General features: G+C 35.2%; 4 protein-coding genes and 1 pseudogene across 4 annotated transcripts; 3 read left to right on the forward strand and 2 right to left on the reverse strand.

Moving 5' to 3' along the window:
• Positions 1 to 942: 942 nt before the first annotated feature.
• On the reverse strand, positions 943 to 2,349 carry LOC104890155 (HMG-Y-related protein A). Its single transcript, XM_010675540.3, has 2 exons — positions 2,229 to 2,349; positions 943 to 1,937 (listed from the first exon to the last, which is right to left on the reverse strand). Exons 1-2 carry the CDS (start codon positions 2,262 to 2,264, stop codon positions 1,380 to 1,382), a joined length of 594 nt encoding a protein of 197 aa, XP_010673842.2. The 5' UTR covers positions 2,265 to 2,349; the 3' UTR covers positions 943 to 1,379.
• Positions 2,350 to 4,536: 2,187 nt separating this feature from the next.
• Positions 4,537 to 8,693, reverse strand: LOC130591215 (probable E3 ubiquitin-protein ligase BAH1-like 1; annotated as a pseudogene).
• LOC104890154 (protease Do-like 10, mitochondrial) lies at positions 8,618 to 14,592 on the forward strand. The gene is made up of 8 exons (XM_010675538.3): positions 8,618 to 9,493; positions 9,954 to 10,199; positions 10,493 to 10,688; positions 11,269 to 11,528; positions 11,820 to 11,947; positions 12,331 to 12,534; positions 13,202 to 13,252; positions 14,050 to 14,592. The coding sequence occupies exons 1-8, from the start codon at positions 9,046 to 9,048 to the stop codon at positions 14,281 to 14,283; spliced, it is 1,767 nt and encodes a 588-aa protein (XP_010673840.2). The 5' UTR covers positions 8,618 to 9,045; the 3' UTR covers positions 14,284 to 14,592.
• A 908-nt stretch (positions 14,593 to 15,500) lies between these two features.
• Positions 15,501 to 18,844, forward strand: LOC104890153 (L-ascorbate oxidase homolog). The gene is made up of 4 exons (XM_010675537.4): positions 15,501 to 16,479; positions 16,783 to 17,388; positions 17,503 to 18,015; positions 18,131 to 18,844. Exons 1-4 carry the CDS (start codon positions 16,223 to 16,225, stop codon positions 18,429 to 18,431), a joined length of 1,677 nt encoding a protein of 558 aa, XP_010673839.2. The 5' UTR covers positions 15,501 to 16,222; the 3' UTR covers positions 18,432 to 18,844.
• Positions 18,845 to 22,969: 4,125 nt separating this feature from the next.
• LOC104890152 (L-ascorbate oxidase homolog) lies at positions 22,970 to 25,870 on the forward strand. Its single transcript, XM_010675536.3, has 4 exons — positions 22,970 to 23,223; positions 23,454 to 24,059; positions 24,487 to 24,999; positions 25,570 to 25,870. Exons 1-4 carry the CDS (start codon positions 22,970 to 22,972, stop codon positions 25,868 to 25,870), a joined length of 1,674 nt encoding a protein of 557 aa, XP_010673838.2.
• The last annotated feature ends 568 nt before the right edge of the window (positions 25,871 to 26,438 follow it).

Genomic DNA, 26,438 nt, shown 5'->3' on the forward strand with positions numbered 1-26,438 from the left:
AATTATGAATAGTGTCAAGATTTTAAGTGAGAATAATAATAATAATAAAAAAAAAACAGAGGAAATATTATGAAAATTTGAAATCAAACTAAAGACGGAGAAAATAGTAGCATTTGAACAAATTTGACAATCTCTTCAAACATGTTAAATTATTATGCATAGATTTGTCAATTTCTTAATTGTCACAATTATATTATAAATACTGAAATAAAACAAATGTCAAAACTTATTAGAGTTATGGTAAGTATATTATATTAGAAGTCTAGATTAATAAGTAAACGAGTATAATTTCCTTATGATATTAGGTAAGTATATTATTAGCATTATATTTAGTTTAGAATATATTTTTCTAATATTACTTAAATTAAGTTTTATATGATGTATTATAAATATCGTCCTTGATGTTAATAATAACGTGAACCTTTTCCCTTTCATCTATCTTAACAAAACTAATAAGAAGAAATTCATTACATTTCACTCGTGCCATCTTTTTGTAGTTATAAATTTCGAGATACAATTTCAAGCGATAATATCCTGACTTGTAAGAAATCAAACAAAATCATGAATAACTATGTTTTTCCTTATATGAATAAGGACTACAAATAGACAGTAGCAACTATAAAAAGATGAAAACATTACGATTGTGAAATCAAACTCCATTAAAAACACTTTGGAGATGGGATTTCCCCTCACCATTCTCCCATACTCCCAACTCCCCAAAAACCTTGCCTACAAATTCGGACCGAATTGACCTGGACAAGATTCTAGTCTTCTAGACCAATTAAAACGTCTTCTTCTTACTTTTGAATAAAATGAAAATAGTACTACCTTGATTATAAAAAAAAAACATCTATTCTCTATTTTACATTTAGATACCATACAAGTGAATATTTAACTATTCTCATAAATTAAAGACATTCAACCAATCATAATCGAGCCATATGCAATCCAATGTCCTTTTTTATATATCACATCAATGCATAACAATAATATTACTCTACAATTTAAAAAAAAACCTAAAAACAAAAGGACCCACCTACTCTCTACTCTACTTAAAGCTTCTATAAGCATGCCTTAAAATTCCCATCTTTTTTTTTTCCTTTTTCTCCTTTTTATCCTATTTTTTGAAATTCCCTAACCAATGAAAAACTAAAGTTAAAAAATCTCAATTAAAAAAACAAGTTAAAAAAGCAAACTTTAAAAAAAAATATTAAAATGTTGCTCTAAACAACTTAATTTTCAGCCTTTTTTTTTCTCTCTCTTTTACTTTTTTTTTTAAAAGGCAAAGTTAACAAACTAAACAACATCATCATTTTTCTAACATCTCATCACATGAATTTACAATCCTACCCTTCCAATTAAAACAAACTACACAAATCTCAAGTCTTCTTAGGACGACCTCTTCCTCTCTTAACACCAGTAGTAGGCCCCACAACACTTGCACCACCTTCAACACCAGGATTCTTCTTAGGCCTGCCACGTGGCCTCCCACTAGAAACTGCCTTAATGGGCCGGGCCGAAGGCCCAAGTGAATCATCTCTAGCTTTAGGAGGCCTTCCTCTGGGCCTAGCTGGTGGTGGGACCACTCCAGGTGGTAAAGCAACTTTGGGCTTTGGTGGACGTCCACGTCCTCTCTTCATAGGTAATGAAAGCCCATTATTATTTGTTGGGCCCACTTCTACATCATCATCATCATCTTCACCATCATGGCCATCATCATCAACATCAACATCATCATCATGATGTGGTTTCAAGATGTATGTATCATCCTTCAACATCAGTAGTTGACCTGTTTGTTTCAGTTTCTCAAGTGTATGACTCACGTGCGTCGCATGTGATGGTGGTAGATCTGAGTAGTTTGACTCTATAAACTCTATTATTGCTTCTTTACTTGACCCTTCTTTCTCATTTAACTCCTCAATTGCACCCATTATCATCTACACATCATCAAAAAAAAAAATCATTTCATTAAAAAAAAAATACTCCCTTCGTAACTAATTAGTAGCTAACATTAATTATATTACCCCGATTAAAAAAAATACTTCCTCCGTAACAAATTACTAGCTTGCTCTCGCAAATAATATCCAAATGTTACTAGTAATTCGTTACAGATAATATCCAAATGTTACTAGTATTTCGTTACAGATAGGTTTTATAAATTAGCATTTAAATTAAAAACTACAAAAAAAAATAAAGGAAAATTGGAAAGGAGTAAAAAATGGTAATACCTGAGGGTAATCTGGGAAAGAGTGTTGAAGAGCCATGAGAGAGATTAAGACAAAGTTAGAGAGAGAAAGTGAAGAGAGAGAAAGAGGAGGAAAATGAGGGAGTGAGGAAATATAGGGGAGGGGGAATATTTATATTTATATTAAGGTGAAAAAATGAGAATGAGAGATCTAACGGTTAGGGGATGATTAAGGAGCGTGAGATCGGACGGTGGAGATTGAAGGAAGAAATGATGGCACGGATTGATGACATGGCATGGTTTTTTTAAAAAAAATTGTAAAGTTGGGAGATGAAGAATGATGAAGATGGTTGTTATGTTGTATTGATGTGTGTGGGATTGTCATGTGCAAAAGTGGGGTAGGAAAAACTGGTTATTCATACTATATTTTTCTACTTTTGTTTATGTTTTGTCGTTTTTTTGAGTGATTTTTTATTATTGTTATATTGTTTTTAGTTATCATTGTTTTGGGCTTTGTAATAGATGTGAGAGATTATGTTGTTATTGTGGTTTGGGTAATACAAATTACAACCCATGTGGTTTAGTTAAGGCCCGTTTTTATGAAATATGAAAGACTCGATAAGTAGGGGAAAATGTGATGGATATGATAGAGTCATACCTCTTTCGTTATAAAATAAATAAAATATTTCTTTTTTATGTAATATTATCTACGTTCGGAGGGAGAGGTGGTAACTCAGTGGAGTACCATTCCGAATTACAGGGCATTGTCCAGGATTCGAATCGTCATCCTAACAATATGTTGGGCCATTTACTTCAAGGTTGTTTAGCCTTGCACCCAGCCTCTGAGCTAGCCTGCCTTACAGGCTAGTAGCCTAACAGGGGTTGATATTCGGACCTATTATCTTTCATGATAAAAAAAATACTATCTACGTTTCTTTTTCTATTGCAATAATGGGTTTGGACATGATTTTTAAGATCAAAAAAGTGAATACATGAAATAAGAAATCAACCTAGCTACAACGTGCCTCCAAGGATCTTAGAGGTAGCTCCGTATAATTTCTGCACAATCTCAACTGAATTCATATCTTGATGCCACTCTCTTTTGACTTTAGTCCTCGTTGGTTACTTAGTAAGCAACAACAGCTACGCGTCCTTTATTCTTTGGATAGTAGTTTAATCCTTGACTTAGTCAGAACGTCAACGCCGGCCCTGGATGTGTCAACATCTTTGTTTAATTGCGTCAATATCAACCTGAAATTTTAGCCATAACAGTTTGTCTCCAATTGTTGAAATGGGGAAATATCAAGAGTCATGAAGTGATGAAACAATTGTTGATCAAAAACCCGCATTTAAGATAGATCTATTGCTTATTAATGATTACTGATGACACTATAAAAACATACGCGGGTTGATTTGAATTCACACGCTATCTCTCTCTCTCCTTAAATGTTCGATTTTCTCTATAGAACTCTTAGTGGAAACTCATCGGATGCGCTCCCTGTTGCCAGGTAATCTCCGTCACTCTTTTGCTACGAATTTCAATTACTTTTAATTTCACTGTTTGAATCCATGGCTCCAAGTAGGCATAACGTTAAAAAATTTGTTAAGAGCCAAGAAAAAACCAAAGCGAAAGAAAGAATTGTAGAAGAAAGGGATGAATTTGATGAAGAATAGTCCACTATGTCGCAAGAAGATCTAATGAAATTCCTAGACTTAGGAAACTTATACCTGTTGATACTGTCTTAAGGAACGTTGAATATCATGAATGACCAGAGATGTGTCTTATGGCTTGGGCGGTATTTTATGAATACCCCTTCAAATTAGATATTAGGATACCCTTTCGGCTTTCTCCCTATAGTCAGAGAATTGTTGCAAATTTACCAAGTTAGCCCTGGGAAATCATTCCCCAGATCTGGAGGATTCTGAGCGTAGTTGACATAGTGACAACGTCTTGGGAGGAGCCTTTTACTCTTCATGATATGTTGCTCTGCTACGAAATTAGGGTTAAAGCCAATAACTGGTTAGCCCTACACGTCAGGGCATGACAGGACGCGTTAATGCTATTACTTAATAAAGATGTTAGAGATAAAAAATAATTATCTATGTTTTTATAATAACATATAGTTATAAGATTTTATTATGTTTTACCTTGAATCATAAAACATAAAAAGTGTAATGATTTAGTGGTTAATCTATCACATTTCATTTCAAATGTCATGTGTAAGAATCCTAATAAGTACACATTTGTATAGATGTATATAAATAAATTGACGACTAAACCTATAGAGCACTATTTAATTACATATTAGAATTCATATAAAAATTGGAGGGAGAGCCAAGAAGATGAGAGCTTAGATTCCCATAAAATCCTGGAGTTGTGATTGCCAATGTTCGTTTGTTAGCCGAAGCCTCTGTTTTCTTTCTGATTCAAGCCGTTTACCCCAATATTCAGGGCACCTGTTTGTTATGTAAGAACATTTTTGTTAAAAAACATTGTTCATATACCGATTGTATACAACTTCTTTTTTCATAAAATGCTAAAAAGTCCAATAATAGTCTACTTTTACCTTCTACTTAGTAGAATGTTGAGTTCTTCCAAGCGATTTGCACCACCATAAACTTTGGCCTGAAGAGAAATATAAATGAGTTGATCAAATGTTACTATTTTCTCTGTTTTTATTTTGATTCCAAATTAATTCATGGGAAATAAAGAGCTATATATCAGCGTTACTGCGTTAGATACATTTTCTGAAATAGTACTTATTATTTTAAGATTTTTTTTTGAGGGGATATTACTTTAGGAATTAATGGCTCAATCACACGTCAACCGATAATTAATGTTTATTTATTGTTTAATATTTGTATTTTTAATTCCTTATATGTAGGTTTTATGTAAGGGATACATATATCATTTCACTTAGTTAGGGCATGTTCTCCCCAACTTATTTTCAGTTCAGTTCAGTTTAACTCTAGATAATACTTTTACTCTCACATATTACTATTCAATTCAGTTCAGTTCAATCCCATCCAGTTCAGTTCTGATGTTTTATGCCGAAGAGAACAGACCCATAAACTCTTACGTCAAAGACTCAGAGCTTTGACCATATTCATCAATAGTATAGTTATGTAACTAAAATTTTAGAGGGAATATTAATTCTGGTTACAAGTACAACAATTATCAACACAATACCCCCTCTACTCAATAGTAGTATGACACTAAACAAATGAACTAACATAATGCCTAGCTCATTTTATATTGAAAATGAGCATTCAAACTCTTGATATCAGTAAAAGCAAAACAAAATGCATGAGCAATTCCATAGACTTAAATTTCTTAAGATATTAGTTTTTTGATTTTTTTTTTGTAAAAGGTACACTTGTTTCCCCCAATGCATGATTAAGATTTATAATTTAAAAAAAACAACATTTTAATTTACCCCATTTAAATGGATTGAACAATATCTCACATAAGTATAATACTTCCTCCATTATGTTTTGAATAAAACATTGGGTGAAATGACACTATTCATTGATCATTTTTTACTCCAATTTATCATCATTTATAGAGAAAAACATAGTCAAGCGGAATCTTGTTAGATTCGTCTTGATGTTTACTATCAAATTATAACTTTTTAATTTTTTTATGTGTGCACAACTAAAGATATTAATGATTAAAGAACCGCGTTCGATTGCGTGAAAAAACAAATGTTTCATTTAAAACAGAACGGAAAAAATATAAGGTTTTAATACCTACACTTATGCTTTGAAGGAGCTGTCTTCAATCCATCGACAATAGACATTGAAGCAGCAGCAGCAGCACAAGCACAAGCACAAGATATGCCCACATTTAAGAGCCACTGCATCAAAGTCTATATCCTGTACGTTTTGATCAGCCATTATTCGTACGAACATCACTACTAGGTGCAAAAAAAAAAATATAGACCGACCAAAAATTAGTTAAATGATCATTAAAAAGCGTACAAAGTAGGTACAAATTGACATACCAAGCAAATAGGGCATGTTAAATTGACATCAATGTTGATAAGAGTGATTAGAGTCAGTCAAAGATCCCACAACTCATAGTAGGATTATCAACATCATTAAACGTGAGGGACAACCCTTTCAACTATAATGCATCTACATTTGTTGTTGCTATCAATTTTTGGTCCTCAAGTTGATGAGAACAGGAAAAAACTTTATCTATCCAGTAGGTCAACAACCCGCTACTAATAGAAATAAATAAATAGTGAAATCCAACCCAGCAATTCTAATAGTTTTTTAATGTTCTATTTCTAGTGGGTTAACTACCCATCGGGTAGATATAGAATTGCCCTGAGAACAACCATAAGCTTGTAGAACCAAAGTGATTGATGGATCTCAGTGTGTTTTACCTTCGGGATTGATTTGAGATCCCGACCTTTTTTCGCATTTGTGAACTTAGCTAATTAACAAAGGGGGTGTTTGGTAAATGGTTTTTTGCTTGGCTTTTAGCTTTTAGCTTTTTAGTTTGGTCAAAAAGCCAAAATCATATTTGGTTTGTGGCTTTTTTGTTGGCTTTTAAGCCGGCTTTTCAGCCAAAAGCCAAAAGCTACTCCAAGTAGCTTTTCTCCCTTGGATGTTGGCTTTTTAATAATAAAATTACAAATATACCCTTGTGAAAATTGGATGAAAAAAATCAATGCCCATAATGGTCATTTTATAGTTTAACAGCCAACAACCAAATACAATTTTACCAAACATGTTTATAAAATAAAAATAGTAAAACAGCCAACACAAACAACCAATACAAAGAGCCAGTCAAACCAGTCACACAAAACAGTCAACAGCCAACAGCCAACCGCCAAACAAGGCCAAATAGTTATATTAGACTATTAGCTTAAAAGAAATTTTAATGTGTGAACGTAATATGTATGCAGTCCTATACACCTTCGATTTTAGTTATTAGATATATTATTAGTTGCGATAATTTGACTTTTATACTATTCGCATGTCTTAGTGTAATTAAAAATTTCCTACGTTTTAATCTAGTTGTGACACTTTTTAAATCACGTACTTCTAAACATTTTTTGGAGATAAGAGAGATAGAGAAATAAAATAAAAGGGTCCAATGTGATACGAGAGAGATAGAGATAAATTATAAACTACAATAAAAGTGCAACATTTAATTTGAAACTTCTTAAAATAAAAAGTGTCACAACTAAATTCGAATGTGGGAAGTAGTTAAGATGCTCTAAATTTATCTTAATAAATATTTTAACATGTCAACTTTTCATAACTATTACCAATATAGATGATTAGAGATATCAATGATCCAAATTGTGCAATGACAAGGCTAAACTGATGTATTAATTTGGGACTCTTATATTTATTTGGGCCCTACTGGAGCCCTTGGTAAGAAAAAAGGACCATACTGGATCAGCATTTATCGCAGGTCAGCCAACACAACTACACAGGTCATTTAGGACTCCTATATGGTCCTTGTACAAATATAGACTTGTACTAAACTATGAACTATGTGACCACAACTAAATTTAGTGATCTAGAAGTTTAGAGATGCATATATCTTCATTACTAGTATAGATTAAAAAAAAAAAAACTTCTTGGTAGTGTTGGAGGGGAAGATGCACTTAATGATGTTATTTAACACTAATATTTACCAGTGTTTTAGGTGCTTATTATTGACATCAATATATACTGTATGTTTTTCTTTAAAAAGTTATATATTTAAGGAAACAAAATTCATAAAACTATCTTTAAATTTATTTTTTCAATTTTTTTTAAAAAATTATTATATAAGGTAATTTTTTGAAAGATATTTTTTAAAACGTAGTTATTTAAAAAATGTTGATTATAATAAAAAGTATTTTTTTTTGAAATTTTGTAGTTCAATCTATATTTATTACATAAATTTTTAATTTTGCTTTTGTCCGTTCTTCCTATAAATATGACATTATGTTTTTACAAGTACATATACGTCACCATTCCGTTTATTAACATGTTTACATACGACCTCTTACTGAATGATGCATCAACATTTTTTTGGAGGGCCCTTTTTCGAGAACCCCATGATAAGAAGATTTTCTTCTGTGCTCTCGCATACGACCACTCACCCAGAGGCACAACAAGCTCCAAACCCCCTCCCTAATAATATTGAAATTTACTTCCACCAAGATCTAAACATTGGTCTCCCTTGTATAAGATAGAAATCCATACCCAAGGGTCTTTGGTGAATAATGCATCATTGGTCATCATACACGTCTTATTAGCTATAGTATCATATATTTTGGATATACCAAAAGCAATACTTTCGATGAACTTTTAATAATGCCACTTTTCAAGTATAACCATAAACACGGGATTACCATTAAGAAATAAAATAAAGTCCGACTACCAAAAAAAGTCATAGTTTAGGATTCATATTGAGAATTAAAACAAGTTGGGCAAGCCAACATGTTGAAAAACCAATGTTCACCCATTAATATAAATGGGTTGAGCCTAACATACCCATATTTCATTTTTTTTAACTTGTTGTCCAATCCCGTTATTCTAGTGAGCCAAACCGAGAGAACTTAGCCGACCGTTCCTTATATGACAACTCTAAAAATAACAACATAATTTTCCCTGTAAAATATGATTATTACAATTTACAAACAAAAAAAAAAAAATTGTTTCTAAAAATGTTTTCCCTACATCTCAATTTTCTTTCCCACCAAACAATCTATAGAAACAAAAAAAAAAAAAAAACATTTCTCAACAAAGAAACTTCTATGAGTTCTAAGTTCTAACCTTCTCTTAAACCCTTGTAAAACCTCAAAATCGCTAAGTAGCGCAAACTTCGTCGTCTTCGGAGGAGAGAGAATATGCAAGGCCACCATCATCTCCGTCGCGCAGTACGCAGTCTTTCTTCTTCACTCTCACCTCGATTTTCTCTCTCCTCTAACTCCATTTCTAAACCCTTTTCTTCCTCATCTTCTCTCACACCCACCTCATTCATCAAAAACAAAAACACCCATGTCTCTAAATTTGTTGTTAGTGAAGTAATTAATCATACCCACAATCCCAATTCATGTAAAAACGATCAAATTGATGATTATTTAGTTGATCCTGAAGTTGGGTTCCAAGAAGAAAATACTGAGGTTGAAGATTTAAAGAGTTTTGATGGAAGTGCTTGTAATTCGACTGTAACAGATGCTTATGCTGCTATTGAATTAGCTCTTGATTCTGTTGTTAAGATTTTTACTGTTGCTAGTAGTCCGAATTTTATTTTACCTTGGCAGAATAAGTCTCAGCGCGAAACTAATGGTTCTGGTAAATCTTCTTTTTTACTTCTATTGTTGAACTGTTTCCATTTTGGATTATTAATCTGTTTTATGTTATGATTTTGATAGTGTTAGTAATAATGGGTTTGTTTATATGATTGTTTCTTGAATTTGGTAATTGTGGGTGTTTTGGGATTGTATTGGTAATTGCTAATTTTTAGTAGTAGTGTTTGTTTGTAAATTGTAATTGATTTATGTAGAAATTTGTCATTTTGATTGATGGACTTTAAGAATTGAATGAGTCTCTTGGAGCCAAGAGAGGAAAAAATTTGTGTTTGGAACAATATGGAAGTTGAAAAGAAAGAATCTTGAGTAGTTGAGTTACTTAATTAAAGATCTTACACAAGGGTTTGACACCTTCTAGGCGAAGTTCGAAAAATGTTGTCAAGATATCAGGAGGGTGTTGCTAATAAACGAGTTATGTTCATGAGATGATATTTTTCTTGCAGGGTTTGTCATTTCGGGGAGAAGGATCTTGACGAATGCACATGTGGTGGCGGATCACAAGTATTTGCTTGTTAGGAAACATGGTTGCCCTACCAAGTATAGAGCAGATGTATTGGCAGTTGGACATGAGTGTGATTTGGCTATCTTAGTTGTTGAGAATGAAGAGTTCTGGCAGGGTATGAAACATTTGGAACTTGGAGAGACTCCGTTTCTGCAAGAAGCTGTAGCTGTTGTAGGATATCCGCAAGGTAATGCTACATGTGTTTGGACACTGTATTGAGCTAGGTAAAATTTAAAAGTCTGTTTGCATCCCATTGGATTCTCATAAATTGGGTTTCCGGCACTTAGTGTTAATGCACGAGCAGTTCTGAGAATCTTTGTCTATATATTTCATTCAAGATTACGGGAAGTCAGGCGAACTATCTTAAAAAAAGAATTGTAACATTGAGCACTTGACTGCTTACATGTTAGATTTTAGAGCTATGTGTTGAACTGGCTTTACTTATCTCCAGCTGCTGATAGTATTTTTGCTCATTTGTAGGAGGGGATAACATCTCCGTAACAACAGGTGTTGTTTCCAGAGTTGAGCCGACACAATATGTACACGGGGCTACTCAGCTCCTGGCGATACAAATTGATGCAGCTATCAACCCGGGTAATAGTGGAGGCCCAGCAATCATGGGAGATAAAGTTGCTGGAGTAGCATTTCAGAACCTTTCAGGTGCAGAGAATATTGGGTGAGTCAATTTTGTCGTTCTGTGAGAGCTCAACATGTATCTATCTAGCTGCTCTTGGCCAAAGCATAATCACTTCAGCAACGTGGGGAGGGGAATCGGGGATGTTCTTACTTAAGCGATGTTGTTGGATTTTATATATCTAATCATTACTTATTTGTTTATTTATTTATTTATTTATTTATTCCTTCAAGATTAGATGTTGGCATGTCATTGCCATTTTATTAGTACATATGCGTAATCTCACATAGCTAAAATGGCACACATATATAAAAAGAGGAGTCCAAAATTATACTCCATCTGTGCTTACACAAATATTCACTTTCTCCCCCCCTGCATGAATTGATGGTAATAACCTTCATAATTATTGTGGCATCTATAAGTAGGGGTGTATTGGAATATTAATCATAGAATTTTTACTATTTTGACAAAGTGACAGCCTTTTTCTTGGAACTATATGACAGTATAAAATTTATACATAGCATATATTGAAGAATAATGAAGGCATTTCCTCTGTTGTTCTTTTACCCCTATATGATAATGCATATAAAGAGTGAGAAGTTTCTGTGAATTTCTTTTGCAGTTACATTATTCCAGTGCCTGTGATAACGCATTTCATAGCTAGTGTAGAAGATCGTGGTAAGTATGTGGGTTTCTGTTCTTTGGGTTTGTCGTGCCAAGCAATGGAAAATGAGCAGCTGCGAGAACACTTTGGGATGCAACCTGGAATGACGGGGGTACTTGTGAGTAAAATTAACCCAATTTCGGAAGCTCACAAGATTTTGAAGAGAGATGATATTATTCTGGCATTTGATGGTGTGTCTATAGCAAACGATGGGACAGGTACTTGTTTTGTGTAACTTCTTGATGCTGTTAATTAAGAAAGCTTTTCTATAAGATTTGCGTTTTTCCATAAATGAGTGAGGTGTCATCTATTGGCGAATGATATATCATTTATTTGTTTCAGTGTGTTTGTAATTACAAGTGAAAAGGGGAAGCATGTAATTGTTCCTCTTGAGTTTGCCTGTTGCCTAGATATCTCTTGATAATTTTCTCATATTCTCCTGCACTGGCAGGTAGTGTGCTTAATATTTTGCCTTTTCTGATATTTTGGAGTGTTTACTCCAATGGTAGTTCCTTTCAGGAATAGAGAGCGAATACCTTTTGATCATCTAGTCTCCATGAAGAAAGTGAATGAGAAAGCTGAGCTGAAGGTGTTAAGGGATGGCAAAGAGTACGATTTCTTGATAAATGTCCAGCCTGTAAGTCAGAACCGTTTTGGTATTGATCTTATATAAAATAATGCTCACATCAGATAGCCCGATAGATGAGCAATCAGTAGAAACACAGATAAAGGCGCACAAGTTTACACGTGCATATATGAACACTCAGAAGGGATTTTCACTCACTCTTAGTAACTGATAATTCTGATTTTTGGTTAGGTTGCTTAGTTGCTTTATATACTTTGATAATGGTGATGCCTCAATCTCATAAACCCAAAGAGTGAGAAAGTAACCTTATCTAGTAGTGTTTGGAAAATGAACTATAGTGTTTCTGTACCAATTTATGCATCTGATTTATAATATCATGGTAACAATGCTTTGCAGATGAATGATCCGTGTTGGTCTATATTTTTTTTTTACAGTTGCAGCCATTGGTTCCTGTCCATCAGTTTGATAAGCTGCCTAGTTACTACATATTTGCTGGTCTAGTCTTTATTCCACTGTCTCAGCCATACCTCCATGAGTATGGAGAAGAATGGTACAATACTTCACCTCGTAGATTGTGTGAACGAGCACTCAGAGAGGTGCCAAAGAAAGCCGGTCAACAGCTAGTTATACTATCTCAGGTATATTTCTACCAAAGATATCTTACATTATAAGTATCAAGATCTTTTTGCTGATCTGAGAAAGCATCTTGGATCCAGCCATACATTTTCATACCTCACCATTGCAATTCCTCCCCATCTCTCCCCTGTCAGCTCGCAAAATCTTTTTGGATATGGGTGGTATATATGCTGATAATATATTTAAAAGTTAAATCTCGCACCAAAATATGGCTGTCTGACCTCTAAAATCTCAGCCATATTTCTTTCATACTAAATTCTTTGATTGATGTGTCATGAAGTACTTCATAAAGGTAGATATATTATGCTTTGGAGTGGGTTCATGCCCAAAAGTGGAAGTAACTCTCAACAATTTTCTTCATAATTATAGAGTTCTGAATTCTGATCCCCTCCCCTCGTTCTCCCCTCTAGCTAACTTTCTTTTTTCTTCTTGAAGCTACTCCTGACAATAGAGCGATATCTACACTTAGGTCAGTTCATTGCATAAAGCAAACCAAATTAAACGCAATTGACCAGGCATTGACCAAAATCGCAAACTACCCAATCCCTTGCTCTCTCTTGCACCCCTTTTTATTATTATTTCTTTATCTGGAGTCTGTGCTGTTATTTTCTATGTTTGAGCAACTCTTTTTCTTAATGGTGTGTTGCTGAAACTGGCTTTCATTTTCAGGTTCTTATGGATGATATTAATGCTGGATATGAGCGGCTTTCAGAATTGCAGGTACCATGGAAATCTTTCTGTTTATGATTGTGGCCAAATGGTTTATCTACTTTTCTTTATGCTGTTATCCAAGGTGTTAGATTTACTTTCTGTAAATTGTTTGATGTACTTCATTCCTGTGATCTATTCTGCCGAAATTTACTTGAAAAACGTCTAAAACTCACTTCCTTCCAGAAAGACTGTCCAAAACTTTCAATAAAATTGCATCATTTCTGTTCTACTATTGATATTCTAGAGGGGCGAGAAGACCAAACTTCCCTGAACAATGGTTAGGGTTTAAGATTTCCTGAACAAAGTTTCGGTAAGCTTCCCTCCTGAATCCTGAAAACAATTTCAGCTCTAACTTGTCTGGGATATGATAAGGAGAAAGCGTTTTCTGAACGTAAGGTCATAAATTAAGAGTGTTTGGGTAGGACAAACATCTTTTTCTAGAAAGTTAGTTTTCCAAGTTTCCCTCGTTTGGTTTGTAATGAGTTGAATACAGTTTCCGCAATGATGGAAATTGTTTTCCTTCCCATTCCTTACTTTTATCTTTCTCTTCACCCATCCATCTTCTCTTCATATTCATTCTTCTTTTCTCTCTGACTTTTCCTCGAAGAAACCAAACAACGGAAAACAAATTCAAAATTTTACTTTCCCTTGGGAAATCGTTCTCTGTACAATCAAACAGAGGCGTAATCCCCCAAAACAACGGCTTTTTAGGTGATTACCTTTGCTCTTGTATGTGCTAAGAAGTACATCCGCTACCCTTTGATTTTCCTCGTTTTTTAGCATCTGACCAAGTTGTATGTGAGCAGGTGAGAAAAGTTAATGGAGTGGAGATCGATAATTTGAAGCACTTGTGCCAGCTTGTAGAGGATTGTAAAGAAAAGAATTTGAGGATTGATTTGGATGATGATAGAGTTATTGTATTGGATTACCATAAAGCTAAGCTTGCAACATCTCGAATTTTGACACGACATCGAATACCTTCTTCTACATCTAGTGATCTCGTCGAGAGTGAAGAGGAACCAACTGTAGCTGCATCCTAGAACTGAGACATATTCTTCTTCCCATTTTTGGTATCTAGCTATATGTATTACTATGTTCCATGTGATTTTAGATCAAATTAAACTAACTTGAAATTGTATTGACATCATTTATTCTTTCATCTTCATTACAAGGGAAAATGTAGAAATATTGGTGAGCTCCCTTGTATGCTTAGGCTCCTAGTTTTAGTCTTTTAGATGTTCAAAGTAGTCAAGGAAATTGATCTTTTCAATTCTGTTTCCTTCCTTTTTCTCTCGCAAAAACAAGGGAATATAAATTTATATCATTCACCTCGATTTTTCCTATCCAAACACCCTCTTAAAGGTTAGTTATTCAATATCTTGGCTTCAAATTTCTATACATCGTAATTAGGTAAATTTTTTCTTTGAAAACCCAAATAAATGAATTTTAGAAAAATACTAAGAAAATAAAAACATTGAGTTTTATTCTCGAAGGATAATAAAAATATGAATTTAAAAAACATAATTTGGTGTGTACATGTACTTTTTTCTATACCACATTTTACATTAAAATTGGAGACCCAACATTAGAACATGGAAGACATATTGTAGAAAATTTTAAATGTATAAATATATACTCCTAATAACTATAGTTGTTTTCAGCATCATAATTCTTAGTTATTGGTAATTTTATTATAAAATCAAAGTACGATAATTATCAAAAGGATCTAGTGACAATAGCAAATAATTTAAAGGTCATAATGTATCAAACTCTTATTATCGTTCCTTGAAAAAAATCTTATTAGCTGGGTAGGGGAAGTATCAGGGGCGAAGCTATGTTGGGGCCTAAGAGGGTCATGCTCCTGCAGCCTCAACATAGCTTTGAAGAAAATCAATGATTATATCTTGTTTTATAGGTAAATTGGTCTCCTTCAACAACAACCATGTTTAGAATTTTCTGTTAAACCGACCCCCTTCACAACCAAGCCTGACTTCGCCTCTGAGAAGCATCTAAAGAGGAAGAAAAAATTTGAATAAAAATTAATATAAAGTAGCATAACACTTAAGAAGTCATCAATCAATTAGTAAAAATATTTGGAAAGACATTATGAAGACCGCCCACAATCTATTTAGCCCTAATCTAGTGGCTTATTGAGTTTACTAAGAATTAGGATGTGTTGGCTTCTTGAGTTTACTAAGAAAAATGTGTTATGTTTACTATTTACTATTTACTATTTAGCATACTCTATCATATTAATCTTATTTATCTAAAACGGTAGAGTATTAAAGGCATAACTATACTAGTAGTATTTAACTATTTATTTATATGCTGTATTTTCTTGAAGGTAACAGAAAATAACATATCTTTCTCTAATAATATTAAAAAAGAGTAACATATATAGCTTATTTATTTCTCTCCCATTAAAACGCAAAAGGAAATTTATGGCTAATTGTACACATCTTTTGTAGTTTTTGAAAGGGGAGAATTTTATTTGACCAAGTCCAAACAAAGTTGTTTAAATTTCAACAATGTAGTTATCATTATTACATGCACACAAAGATATTACTAATTATAGAAAATAACATGTTAATTCTTACCAATTAGCAATGTTGGAATTGAGAAGATTTAGGACATAATTATTGTAACCGCGAAATTAATTAAAATGGAAAAAAACAACAAAAAAAAGATTGATATTACTAACATTAGATTATTATCCATAGTTGGGATAATTATAATAAGAGAAACCATAATTAGGATGAAATTGGAAGGTTAACCATAATATTAGGAATATGTTTAAATTAGCAGTGGTGAGTATAAGAAGATGAAGGGTGATAACCAAGGTTGAGCTAACAAGCCTCGTGCAGGCTCTCTTATTCATAAACATACAAACAATATAAATTGACATATTTTGTTATAGAATTTTAAGGGAGGCCTTTAAGATCTTTTCTCTTGTTAGCTCTGTAATATAGTGTATTAATCATGGGAAAGAGAACAATAATTACCTCCTCATTGATACCATGGCTACTCTCCATGGTTGTGATGATGGTTCGCGCTGAGGATCCATATTTGTTCTTCGAATGGAAGGTTACCTATGGCACCCTTTCTCCTCTCGGAGTTCCTCAACAGATTATTCTAATCAATGGACAATTCCCCGGTCCTAACCTCAACACAACCACCAACAACAACGTCGTTGTGAATGTGTTTAACCAACTTGATGAACCTCTTCTATTCACCTGGTTTGTACTATAGTCTTGCTTTGCTGCTATTTACAGAGTTTGCAGTGATTTTTTCCTAGGCATACTAAGACAGATTTTGATCGAGGAGCAAGATTGTCATCTTACCAACGAAGATTGCCTTGGCTGCAATGAATATTTGACTTTGATATAGCTATTGTGTGTGCAGAATTTAGTTTAACAATAGAGATATGGAAACAGGAAGAACAGTTTCTTATTTTTTCTGTTGTCAGATTTCAGGAAAACATGAGTAACATAAGTGATTAATTTTATATCTACATATAACTTATGTTGTATGACTGGCAGGAGTGGAATCCAACAGAGGAAGAATTCATGGCAAGATGGTACACCAGGAACCATGTGTCCAATTCAACCAGGAACTAACTACACATACCGTTTCCAAGTGAAGGATCAGATTGGAAGTTACTTCTATTTCCCAACCACCGGGTTTATGAGGGCAGCTGGAGGTTTCGGAGGGCTTAGAGTGAACAGCCGTCTTTTGATCCCTGTCCCGTTTGCTGATCCTGAGGATGACTACACCATCATGGTTGGAGACTGGTACAAGGAAAGCCATGCCGTCCTCAGAAAACATCTCGAAAATGGCAAGTCTCTTGCTAGGCCTGATGCTGTTCTCATGAATGGTAAGCAAGGTAAGGTGGGTGATCCTAAGGAAGAGCCTTTGTTTACCATGAAGCCAGGGAAGACATACAGGTACCGTATTTGTAATGTTGGAATGAAGAATTCTATCAACTTTAGAATGCAAGGGCACACCATGAAGTTGGTTGAGGTCGAGGGATCTCACACCGTACAGAACATGTATGACTCCCTTGACATCCACCTTGGTCAGTGTTACTCCGTGCTAGTCACTGCAGACAAAGAACCTAAGGACTACTACATGGTTGCATCCACCAGGTTAATTCGACTTGTACAATTAATAGAGCATTCACACTTGGTTAAAACATAAATATGGACTTTATAGTTTACATGGTAGCATGCTAATTGCTAACCTTGTTACTTGTATTTTAGGTTCACCAAGTACCATCTCCAAGCGACTGGCATAGTGCGATATGAAGGTGGAAAGGGTGCACCATCAACGGTCCTTCCAGAGGCCCCCGTGGGATGGGCCTGGTCATTGAACCAGTTCCGATCCTTGAGGTGGAACTTGACTGCTAGTGCAGCCAGGCCTAACCCACAAGGGTCTTACCACTACGGGCAGATCAACATCACAAGAACCATCAAGCTGGCTAACACAGCTGGCACAGTTGATGGCAAGCTTCGCTATGCCATCAACGGTCACTCCCACACTGACGCTGATACCCCATTGAAGCTCCTCGAGTACTACCAAGTCGCCCAGAAGGCCTTCAAGTACGATGTGATCAAGGACGAACCACCAGCTAACGTTGAGACCTTAGATAAGTTCACCACAGGGCCTAATGTACTCAACGGTACCTTCAGAAACTTCATTGAGATCATCTTTGAAAACCATGAAAAGAGTATCCAATCTTGGCACTTGGATGGCTACTCCTTTTTCCCTGTTGCGTAAGTACACTACAGACTACACAATAATATGCCTGTTTTTTTTCTATACAACATACATGTTTCATTAACTAGGACAATTTTAACCTACTGTTTTGTAACAAAATGTGCAAAACAGGATTGAGGTAGGACAATGGACACCGGAGAAGAGGAAGAACTACAATCTCCTGGACGCGGTGAGCAGGTACACGATCCAAGTGTACCCGAAATCATGGGCTGCAATCATGCTGACAACTGACAACGCCGGAATGTGGCACTTGAGAAATGAAGCACCAGAGAGATCTTTCTTAGGACAGCAAATGTACATAAGTGTTTTATCTCCAGAAAGGTCACTCAGGGATGAATACAACCTGCCAGATAACTCTTTGATCTGTGGTCTTGTCAAGGACATGCCCAAACCACCACCTTACAGCATCTAAATTTGTTAAAATGACCTACACAAACTAGCATTTTTTTCACTCTTCTTTTTTATTTCTATTCCAAAGTTTATGTTCTTGGATAAATTTATTTTTTTTCATGGGAGAATTATCATTTGTGTCTTTGAGTAAAATGACAGTAGGGAAGAAACTAACAAAAAGGAGGTGTCATTGGCATCAATTGAGTGAGGCAATCTGTTGTACCCGTATTAGTCTTGAGTTTATTATTATTATTACATTGTATCCAAGCAAAATGTTATAATGTCAATACCAAAAAAAAAAAAAAGAAAAAACACAAAAAATTGTCCAATATAGCATCTTCTATGAATAAATCCTAAGCTTTTGTGAACTTGTTCAATATGTTACTTCATGATAAATGTATAATATACACACATATATATACTTGTACTTGTATATTTTCTATTTTTTCAATTTTAAGTATTGTATATGGATACATCATTTGCTCATATTACTTCAAGAAACAATGATATTAGGGACCATTGAGTATGAATTCCCCACCTGTATTTGTTTTCTTATTTCAACAAAGAATACAAAACAAGCCTTAGCTTATTCTAGTTCGTGTTGAATCAGTGTTAAACAGGTTAAATCCCTCAACCCTAATCCAACCAATTAAACGGGTCACCAACTCGTTTATCAAACGGGCACACATATAAGTCAAACAAATTAACCTCATATCTTTTTTAACCTACAGTTTCACTTCTTTTCAAGTATATGAATATATATTTCCCAAACGAACCATATAAAACAACAAAGAACAAACTCTAAATAGTTAAGAAGTATAATTTAAACCTTTACAAGCGAGACACATACTATTTGTTGTAGCACCCACGCAACGTTACAAGTCACGTCAGATTTCCTAGGAACGTTTCAGGAGAAAATATGGCCAGGCCCGAAGAAGTACAAACATGTTCGAAAAACAGCCAAAATTGAAGGTTTCTTCGAGCTCGAGCTACGAACGTCGCAGGATGCCTCCTATGGACATGGGTTGTCATTGGAAAAGAGTCATGTGTCTTGGAACGAATATGTGGATGCCTTTACGTTCATTTCGAGGCAATGCAAATTATGCCAAGCACCCGTGCAATGTTACAAGTAACGTCAGCATTTAAGAATGTTTCGGGAAAAAATATGACCAGGTCCAGAGAAGTCAAAAAATGTCCCAAAAACAGCCAAAATTGAAGGTTATGATACACGGACGTTTTCGGACTTTCCGGGGCCCGAGGTCCGAATGCCACGTGATGACTCCTAGGGGATTGGGAGGTCATTGGAAATGAGTCATGTGGCTTGGAACGAATATGTGGATGCCTTTACGTTCATTTCGATGCACTTTTAAATTTCACGAGAATAAACAAATGGGGTTTTTAAGGCTTTTCGAGACAATACTAATAGTGCCAAGCACCCGCACAACGTTACAATAAGTGACTTCAGCTTTCCTAGAAAAATTTTGTGAGAAAATATGGCCAGGGTCGGAGACGTACAAAAATCTCCCAAAAATAACCAAAATTGAAGGTTATAATACACGTTTTCGGACTTTCCCAAGGTCCGAACTCCGAATGCCGCGGGATGCCTCCTAGGAACATGGGAGGTCACTGAAAAGGAGTCACGTGGCTTGGAACGAATATGTGGATGCCTTTACGTTCATTTCGAGTCAATTTTGTGTTTCACGAGAAATGAACAAATGGGGAGTTTAGAAGCTTTTCAAGACAATGCAAATGGTGCCAAGCACTCGTGCAACGTTGCAAGTCACCTCGGTACTCCTACGAATGTTTCAGGAGAAAATATGACCAGGTCCGAAGAAGTCCAAAAATGTCGCAAAAACAGCCAAAATTGAAGGTTATAATATACGCTTTCGGACTGTCCCGAGGTCCAAGCTCTGAACGCCACGGGATGCCTCCTAGGGACATGAGAGGTCATTGGAAATGATTCATGTGGCTTGGAACGAATATGTGGATGCCTTTACGTTCATTTTGAGATAATTTTAGATTTCACAAGAAATAAACATACGGTGTTTAGAGGCTTTTCGAGGCAATGCAAATTGTGCCAAGCACTCGCGTAGTATTACAAGTCACGTAGGCACTCCTAGGAATGTTCGGGAGAAGATATGACCAGGTCCAAAGAAGTCCAAAAATGTTCCAAAAACAGCCAAAATTGAAGGTTATAATACACGCTTTCGGACTTTTCCGGGACCCGAGCTCCGAACGGCATGGGATGCCTCCTAAGGGCATGGGAGATCATTGGAAATGAATCTTGTGGCTTGGAACGAATATGTGGATGTCTTTACGTTCATATCGAGGCAATTTTGGGTTTCACGAAAAATGAACATATGAGGTGTTTAGAGGCTTTTCGAGGCAATGCAAATTGTGCCAAGCACCCGCGCAACGTTACAAGTTACGTCGGCACTCTTAGGAATGTTTCGGGAGAAAATATGACCAGGCCCGAAGAAGTCAAAAAATGTCCCAAAAATAGCCAAAATTGAAGGTTATAATACACGCTTTCGGAATTTCTCGAGGTCCGAGCTCCGAACGCCACAAGATGCCTCCTAGGGACATGGTAGATCATTGGAAAGGAGTCATGTGGCTTGGAACAAATATGTGGATGTCTTTACGTTGATTTCGAGGCAATTTTAGATTTCACGAGAAATGAACATATGGGGAGTTTAGAAGCTTTTTGAGGCAATGCAAATTGTGCCACGGACCCGCGCAACGTTACAAGTCACGTAGGCTCTCCTAAGAATGTTTCTGGAGAAGATATGACCAGGTCCAGAGAAGTCCAAAAATGTCCCAAAAACAACAAAAATTGAAGGTTATAATACACGCTTTTGGATTTTCCCGGATCTCGAGCTCCGAACGCCACGGGATGCCTCCTAGGGACATGGTAGGTCATTGGAAAGGAGTCATGTGGCCTGGAACGAATATATGGATGCCTTTTTGTTCATTGCGAGGTAATTTTGGATTTCACGAGAAATGAACAAATGGGGGTGCTTAGAGGCTTTTCGAGACAACACAAATGGTGCCAAGCACCCGCGCAACGTCACAAGTCACGTAGACTTTCCTAGGAATGTTTCGAGAGAAAATATGACCAGACCCGGAGAAGCTAAGTCCAAAAATGTCCCAAAAAATAGCCAAAATTGAAGGTTATAAGTAGTAAAAACTAAAGGTGACCCAATCCGATTAAAATTTAGCCGGACTAATAGTACCTCTGTTCTTTTTCTATTACAACAATGTGTTTGGACATAATTTTAAGGATTTGGAATAAATGAGTAGTATAGCATAAAAGTAACTTTTTAATTAACTAGAGTAGGAGATAAATCATCCTCAGAAAATAAAAGCTATTTTATAAGGCTAAGTGAGTAATTAATGATGGTTTTATTAAGATTAAGTAAGGACAATATTGTCAATTAAAGTTGCTTTTTATACCAAAATTGGAATTGTTGCAATAGATGTGAAACTACCCAAAATAGTAATTATTGTAATATAAAAAGAATGGAGGAAATATATTATAACCTCGTCTCATGTACGAATCTATAATATATATGTAAACTTTTGTGTATTATAGGAGCTGTTGTGCTTTACCATTTAATACTATCATACATCATCTATTCTAAAATAAGTAAGACGTTGATGGAGACTGTGAAATTAAAGAAAGCAAAGAGATAGAAACAAAAAAAATTGTGACCTATGTGCAGAAAGAGTCGGTCTTATAAGAGACCATCTCATTTTAATTTAAAATTAGCCTTTTTTTTATAAGATGAAGGGTTTACTTGCATGTGAAAACTCTATTCGTGTGAATGTGACCTATGGTAATTGAGTCATGTGAAAACTCAACATTTAAAAAATCAAATATAATATATCGCGTGAATGGATCTGTTGTATATCTTTGACATAAGACTAACCGTTTCTCACTTTGTGCTATTAGATTTACTCATTATCATACTATAGTAACTAGTGTTAGGGAACGGGAATGTCGCTCTTTATTTTTGATATCGGAAAAACATACAAGAAACGGCCAAATAAATTTCAATTTACCATCAATTTATTATAGGAGAAATGTTTATAATAACTTTTGGTCTTATGAGGGTTTAGTTTAATGGAGGATTAGGCAAATGCCTATATTTTCTGGGATTTTAACAGCCTTAATTATTCTGGATTATTGCTGAGTTTTCAATCTCAAAATAGAATGTCAAATTAGTGCAAAATTTTTGGCAACTTTTTTTTTGGACATAAAATTGTCAAACGTGTAAGAACTCAGTGTATGTTAACAAAATTTCAGTCATAGACAATTGTAGAAATTCTATGATATTTGACAGCCAAATATTTAGAAACCCAAAATAGAAATGCATTGAGAGGGAGACCGTGATGTTAGGAAAATTACTAATGGAATTAAAAACAGATATTTATTGAGCTAACGAAACTCTTGTTGTAATCACAAAGCAAATCAACATTTACTTATATATAAATTAACAATAGCAGGAAAATAAAAACAAAAATAAGAGTGGTTTTTTTTTTGAAAGAAAATTTCAAGAAATGGGTAAAAATACAATAATTTTCTCAATTTTCCCATTTCTAATATGTATGATAGTAATGGTAGCACAAGCTGAAGATCCATACTTGTTCTACGATTGGAAAGTTACATATGGTACACAATCTCCCTTAGGCGCTCCTCAACAAGTTATCCTTATTAATGGGCAATTTCCTGGACCCAACTTGAACACCACTACCAACAACAACATTGTACTTAATGTTTTTAACCAACTCGACGAGCCATTGTTGTTCACATGGTATGTATCTTTGATCTACTTTTCATTTTCAATCACATCGATTAACCACTCATTCCTAACATATATTAGAGCCAATCAGACACGGTCTGACTTGGATCATGCTGTCGGTTTAGGACATCTATTTCACATTCGGCCTAATTGATCTAGTTATGTTCTAAAATGAGACATGTTATTTTATGTGGATAGTTTTTTAACGCGTACATTCTTTCTGTCCTTGGATATTGTATTAGGGTTGGAATCCAACAAAGAAAGAACTCATGGCAAGATGGTACACCAGGTACAATGTGCCCTATCCCACCAGGCACAAACTACACATATCGTTTCCAAGTGAAGGATCAAATTGGTTCCTTCTTTTACTACCCAACCACCGGCTTCCTCAAGGCCGCCGGTGGGTTCGGTGGCCTACGAGTAAACAGCCGTCTTCTCATACCGGTTCCTTACCCGGATCCGGAGGACGATTACACGGTACTCATTGGTGATTGGTACAAACAAAGCCACACAGCTCTTAGAAAGGTCTTGGATAGTGGTAAGTCTCTAGGCAGGCCAGATGGTGTGCTTATGAATGGTAAGCAAGGCAAAGTGGGTGATGCAAAGGAGGAGCCTCTTTTTACTATGAAGCCAGGAAAAACATACAAATATAGAATTTGCAATGTTGGATTGAAAAATACTCTTAACTTTAGAATTCAAGGCCATAAAATTAAGCTTGTTGAAGTTGAAGGATCACATACTGTTCAAAATTCTTACGACTCTCTTGATGTTCATCTTGGTCAATGCTATGCTGTTCTTGTCACTGCTGATCAAGATCCCAAAGACTACTACATGGTTGCATCTGTCAGGTGATCTCTCTTCATTATTACGAAAGACATAATCATCATGTACCTAATAATTAGCGTTATCCCAATGTCTTTATATAAGCTCAACGAGCTGCCTGAGGAGTTCAAATCTTCTGTCTCACTTTTTTTTACCATCACACATTCTCCAAGGACTATTACATGTTGCATTTGTCATGTGATCTCTCGTCATTATTAGGAAAGACACAATCATCATGTACCCAATAGTAGCATTATCCCAATACCTTTATATAAGCAACTATTCTCAACAAGTTGTCTAAAAAGTCAAAGTCTTCTGTCCCACTTTTTTGTACCATTATATATGTCACTCAATATTATATTTATAACAAATTTTGTGCATAATTAAGGTCTCCCATGCTATTAAATCTATCATTATACATATATTAACAACTAATCTAACCTTTGCTCATAGGTTCACCAAGTACCACCTCCAAGCCACAGGAAAAATCCGTTACGAAAACGGTAAAGGACCAGCCTCCAACATCCTTCCAGAGGCACCCACTGGATGGGCTTGGTCTTTGAACCAATTCCGATCCTTCCGGTGGAACCTAACCGCGAGTGCGGCTAGGCCTAACCCTCAAGGATCCTACCATTATGGTCAAATCAACATTACTCGCACGGTTAAGTTAGCCACTACAGCTAATACAGTCGATGGGAAACTTAGATATGCTGTAAATGGTGTCTCCCACACTGACCCTGAAACACCAATGAAGCTCGCCGAGTACTACGAAGCCCCGGCTAAGGTGTTCAAGTACGATCCTATAGGCGACGAACCACCAGCTAACATTGAAAAGCTTGATAAGATCACCATTGCACCCATTGTGCTCAACTTCAAACATAGGGACTTTATTGAGGTCATCTTTGAGAACCATGAGAAGAGTGTTCAGTCTTTTCGCTTGGCAGGATACGCCTTCTTCCCCGTTGCGTAAGTTTTCTTTACACTTCTGTCCGTTTCATATTAGTTGCAACATTTTCATTTTCGCGGTTTTTAATGAACAAACAACTTTCGTGACTAACATTTTATTAAAATGTATAAGTAGTGATTTAAAATATCTCAATAGCCGGTCTTCTAAGACTGTCTGACCTATTCAAATCCGTAATTAATTAACATACATTATACAACTACTTTTATATACTTCCTTCGTCCTATAATATAATAACTACTTCATTTTTGGTGGGTCAAACTTTCAAATAATTGACCGTATATTCTCATTTGTATATATAAAAAAACATATTCACATGGGATCTTGTTAGATTCGTCTCAATGTGTAGTTTCATAATATCAACTTTTTATATTTTCTATTAATGCGGAATTGAAGACATTAAAGGTCAAAGTTACATCTTAGAGACCGTGTAAAAAAGAAACAAGCACTATATTATGGGACGGAGGGAGTAGTTGTTTTTGTTTAATTATCAGTGGCCTTATTAGGTCAGACAGTCTGATACAAGAATTTGTGCATCTCTAATTACGTGATGATATTTGAATCGATTACAGGATTGAAGTAGGGACATGGAGCCCAGCAAAGAGGAAGAACTACAATCTAATGGATGCAATAAGCAAGTACAACATACAAGTATATCCAAAATCATGGGCAGCCATATTATTGACATTTGACAATGTAGGAATGTGGAACGTAAGGAATGAGTGCATGGAAAGGGCATATTTAGGGCAACAACTTTACATTAGTGTTCCTACACCTGAACGTGTGCTTAGAGATGAATATAACCTCCCTGATAATGCTCTTCTTTGTGGCATGGTTAAAAACATGCCTAAACCTAAACCTTACACATTATAAAACTCCATTTATTAAAAAAAATCTTTCGTTTTTTCACTTGTTTCATTCATCTATTTCTTCAATCTTTGTACAAAATTTTTTTGTTACAGTAACACCACCAAATGCATCTAGTGTTACCCTCCAACATCGCCGTAAAATATGAAGGAGAAGATTGTGACCAGAAAACATTATATAGATTCATTCTCTTAAGATCATATACCATATTGGCAATAATAATGTAATAAGAAAAAGAATCTTTACTCTTTTGAAATGAAACTTTTTTAAGAACAAAATAGTTATGTATAGTTAGGCTAGCATGGGAGGTGCAATTGGTACAAAATTTCCCATGAAAAATTAAAAAGAGAAGCAATTGTAGTGAATGCTAAGGTTGGTAGACGGCTTGAAAACGGCACAAATAATGAGGAATAAGTAAAGGAAAAGCTAGCATAATCACATTGTATTTCTTGTGTTTGATTATGCTTTTATTTGCATCATCCCTACTAGATAAGAAAAGCAATGTAATATAGAGATTTATATACTTCTTTTATGTAATATGAATTATAATGCAGCTTTTGTAACTCAGAAATGT

The sequence above is a fragment of the Beta vulgaris genome, chromosome 4 (assembly GCF_026745355.1).
Source record: "Beta vulgaris subsp. vulgaris cultivar EL10 chromosome 4, EL10.2, whole genome shotgun sequence".
Lineage (NCBI taxonomy): Eukaryota > Viridiplantae > Streptophyta > Magnoliopsida > Caryophyllales > Amaranthaceae > Beta > Beta vulgaris.

What these genes read in the sequence shown, in the direction of transcription:
- LOC104890155 (XM_010675540.3), bottom strand. Translation starts at nt 2,264, where the DNA reads ATGGCTCTTCAACACTCTTTCCCAGATTACCCTCAG. An exon ending in CTTTCCCAGATTACCCTCAG is followed by an intron (nt 1,938 to 2,228) that starts GTATTACCATTT and finishes GATGATGTGTAG; the next exon opens with ATGATAATGGGTGCAATTGA.
- LOC104890152 (XM_010675536.3), top strand. Translation starts at nt 22,970, where the DNA reads ATGGGTAAAAATACAATAATTTTCTCAATTTTCCCATTTCTAATATGT. An exon ending in TACATGGTTGCATCTGTCAG is followed by an intron (nt 24,060 to 24,486) that starts GTGATCTCTCTT and finishes CTTTGCTCATAG; the next exon opens with GTTCACCAAGTACCACCTCC. An exon ending in TACGCCTTCTTCCCCGTTGC is followed by an intron (nt 25,000 to 25,569) that starts GTAAGTTTTCTT and finishes AATCGATTACAG; the next exon opens with GATTGAAGTAGGGACATGGA.
- LOC104890154 (XM_010675538.3), top strand. Translation starts at nt 9,046, where the DNA reads ATGCAAGGCCACCATCATCTCCGTCGCGCAGTACGCAGTCTTTCTTCT. An exon ending in GCGCGAAACTAATGGTTCTG is followed by an intron (nt 9,494 to 9,953) that starts GTAAATCTTCTT and finishes TTTTTCTTGCAG; the next exon opens with GGTTTGTCATTTCGGGGAGA. An exon ending in TCTTGATAAATGTCCAGCCT is followed by an intron (nt 11,948 to 12,330) that starts GTAAGTCAGAAC and finishes TTTTTTTTACAG; the next exon opens with TTGCAGCCATTGGTTCCTGT.
- LOC104890153 (XM_010675537.4), top strand. Translation starts at nt 16,223, where the DNA reads ATGGGAAAGAGAACAATAATTACCTCCTCATTGATACCATGGCTACTC. An exon ending in GAACCTCTTCTATTCACCTG is followed by an intron (nt 16,480 to 16,782) that starts GTTTGTACTATA and finishes TATGACTGGCAG; the next exon opens with GAGTGGAATCCAACAGAGGA. An exon ending in TACTCCTTTTTCCCTGTTGC is followed by an intron (nt 18,016 to 18,130) that starts GTAAGTACACTA and finishes TGTGCAAAACAG; the next exon opens with GATTGAGGTAGGACAATGGA.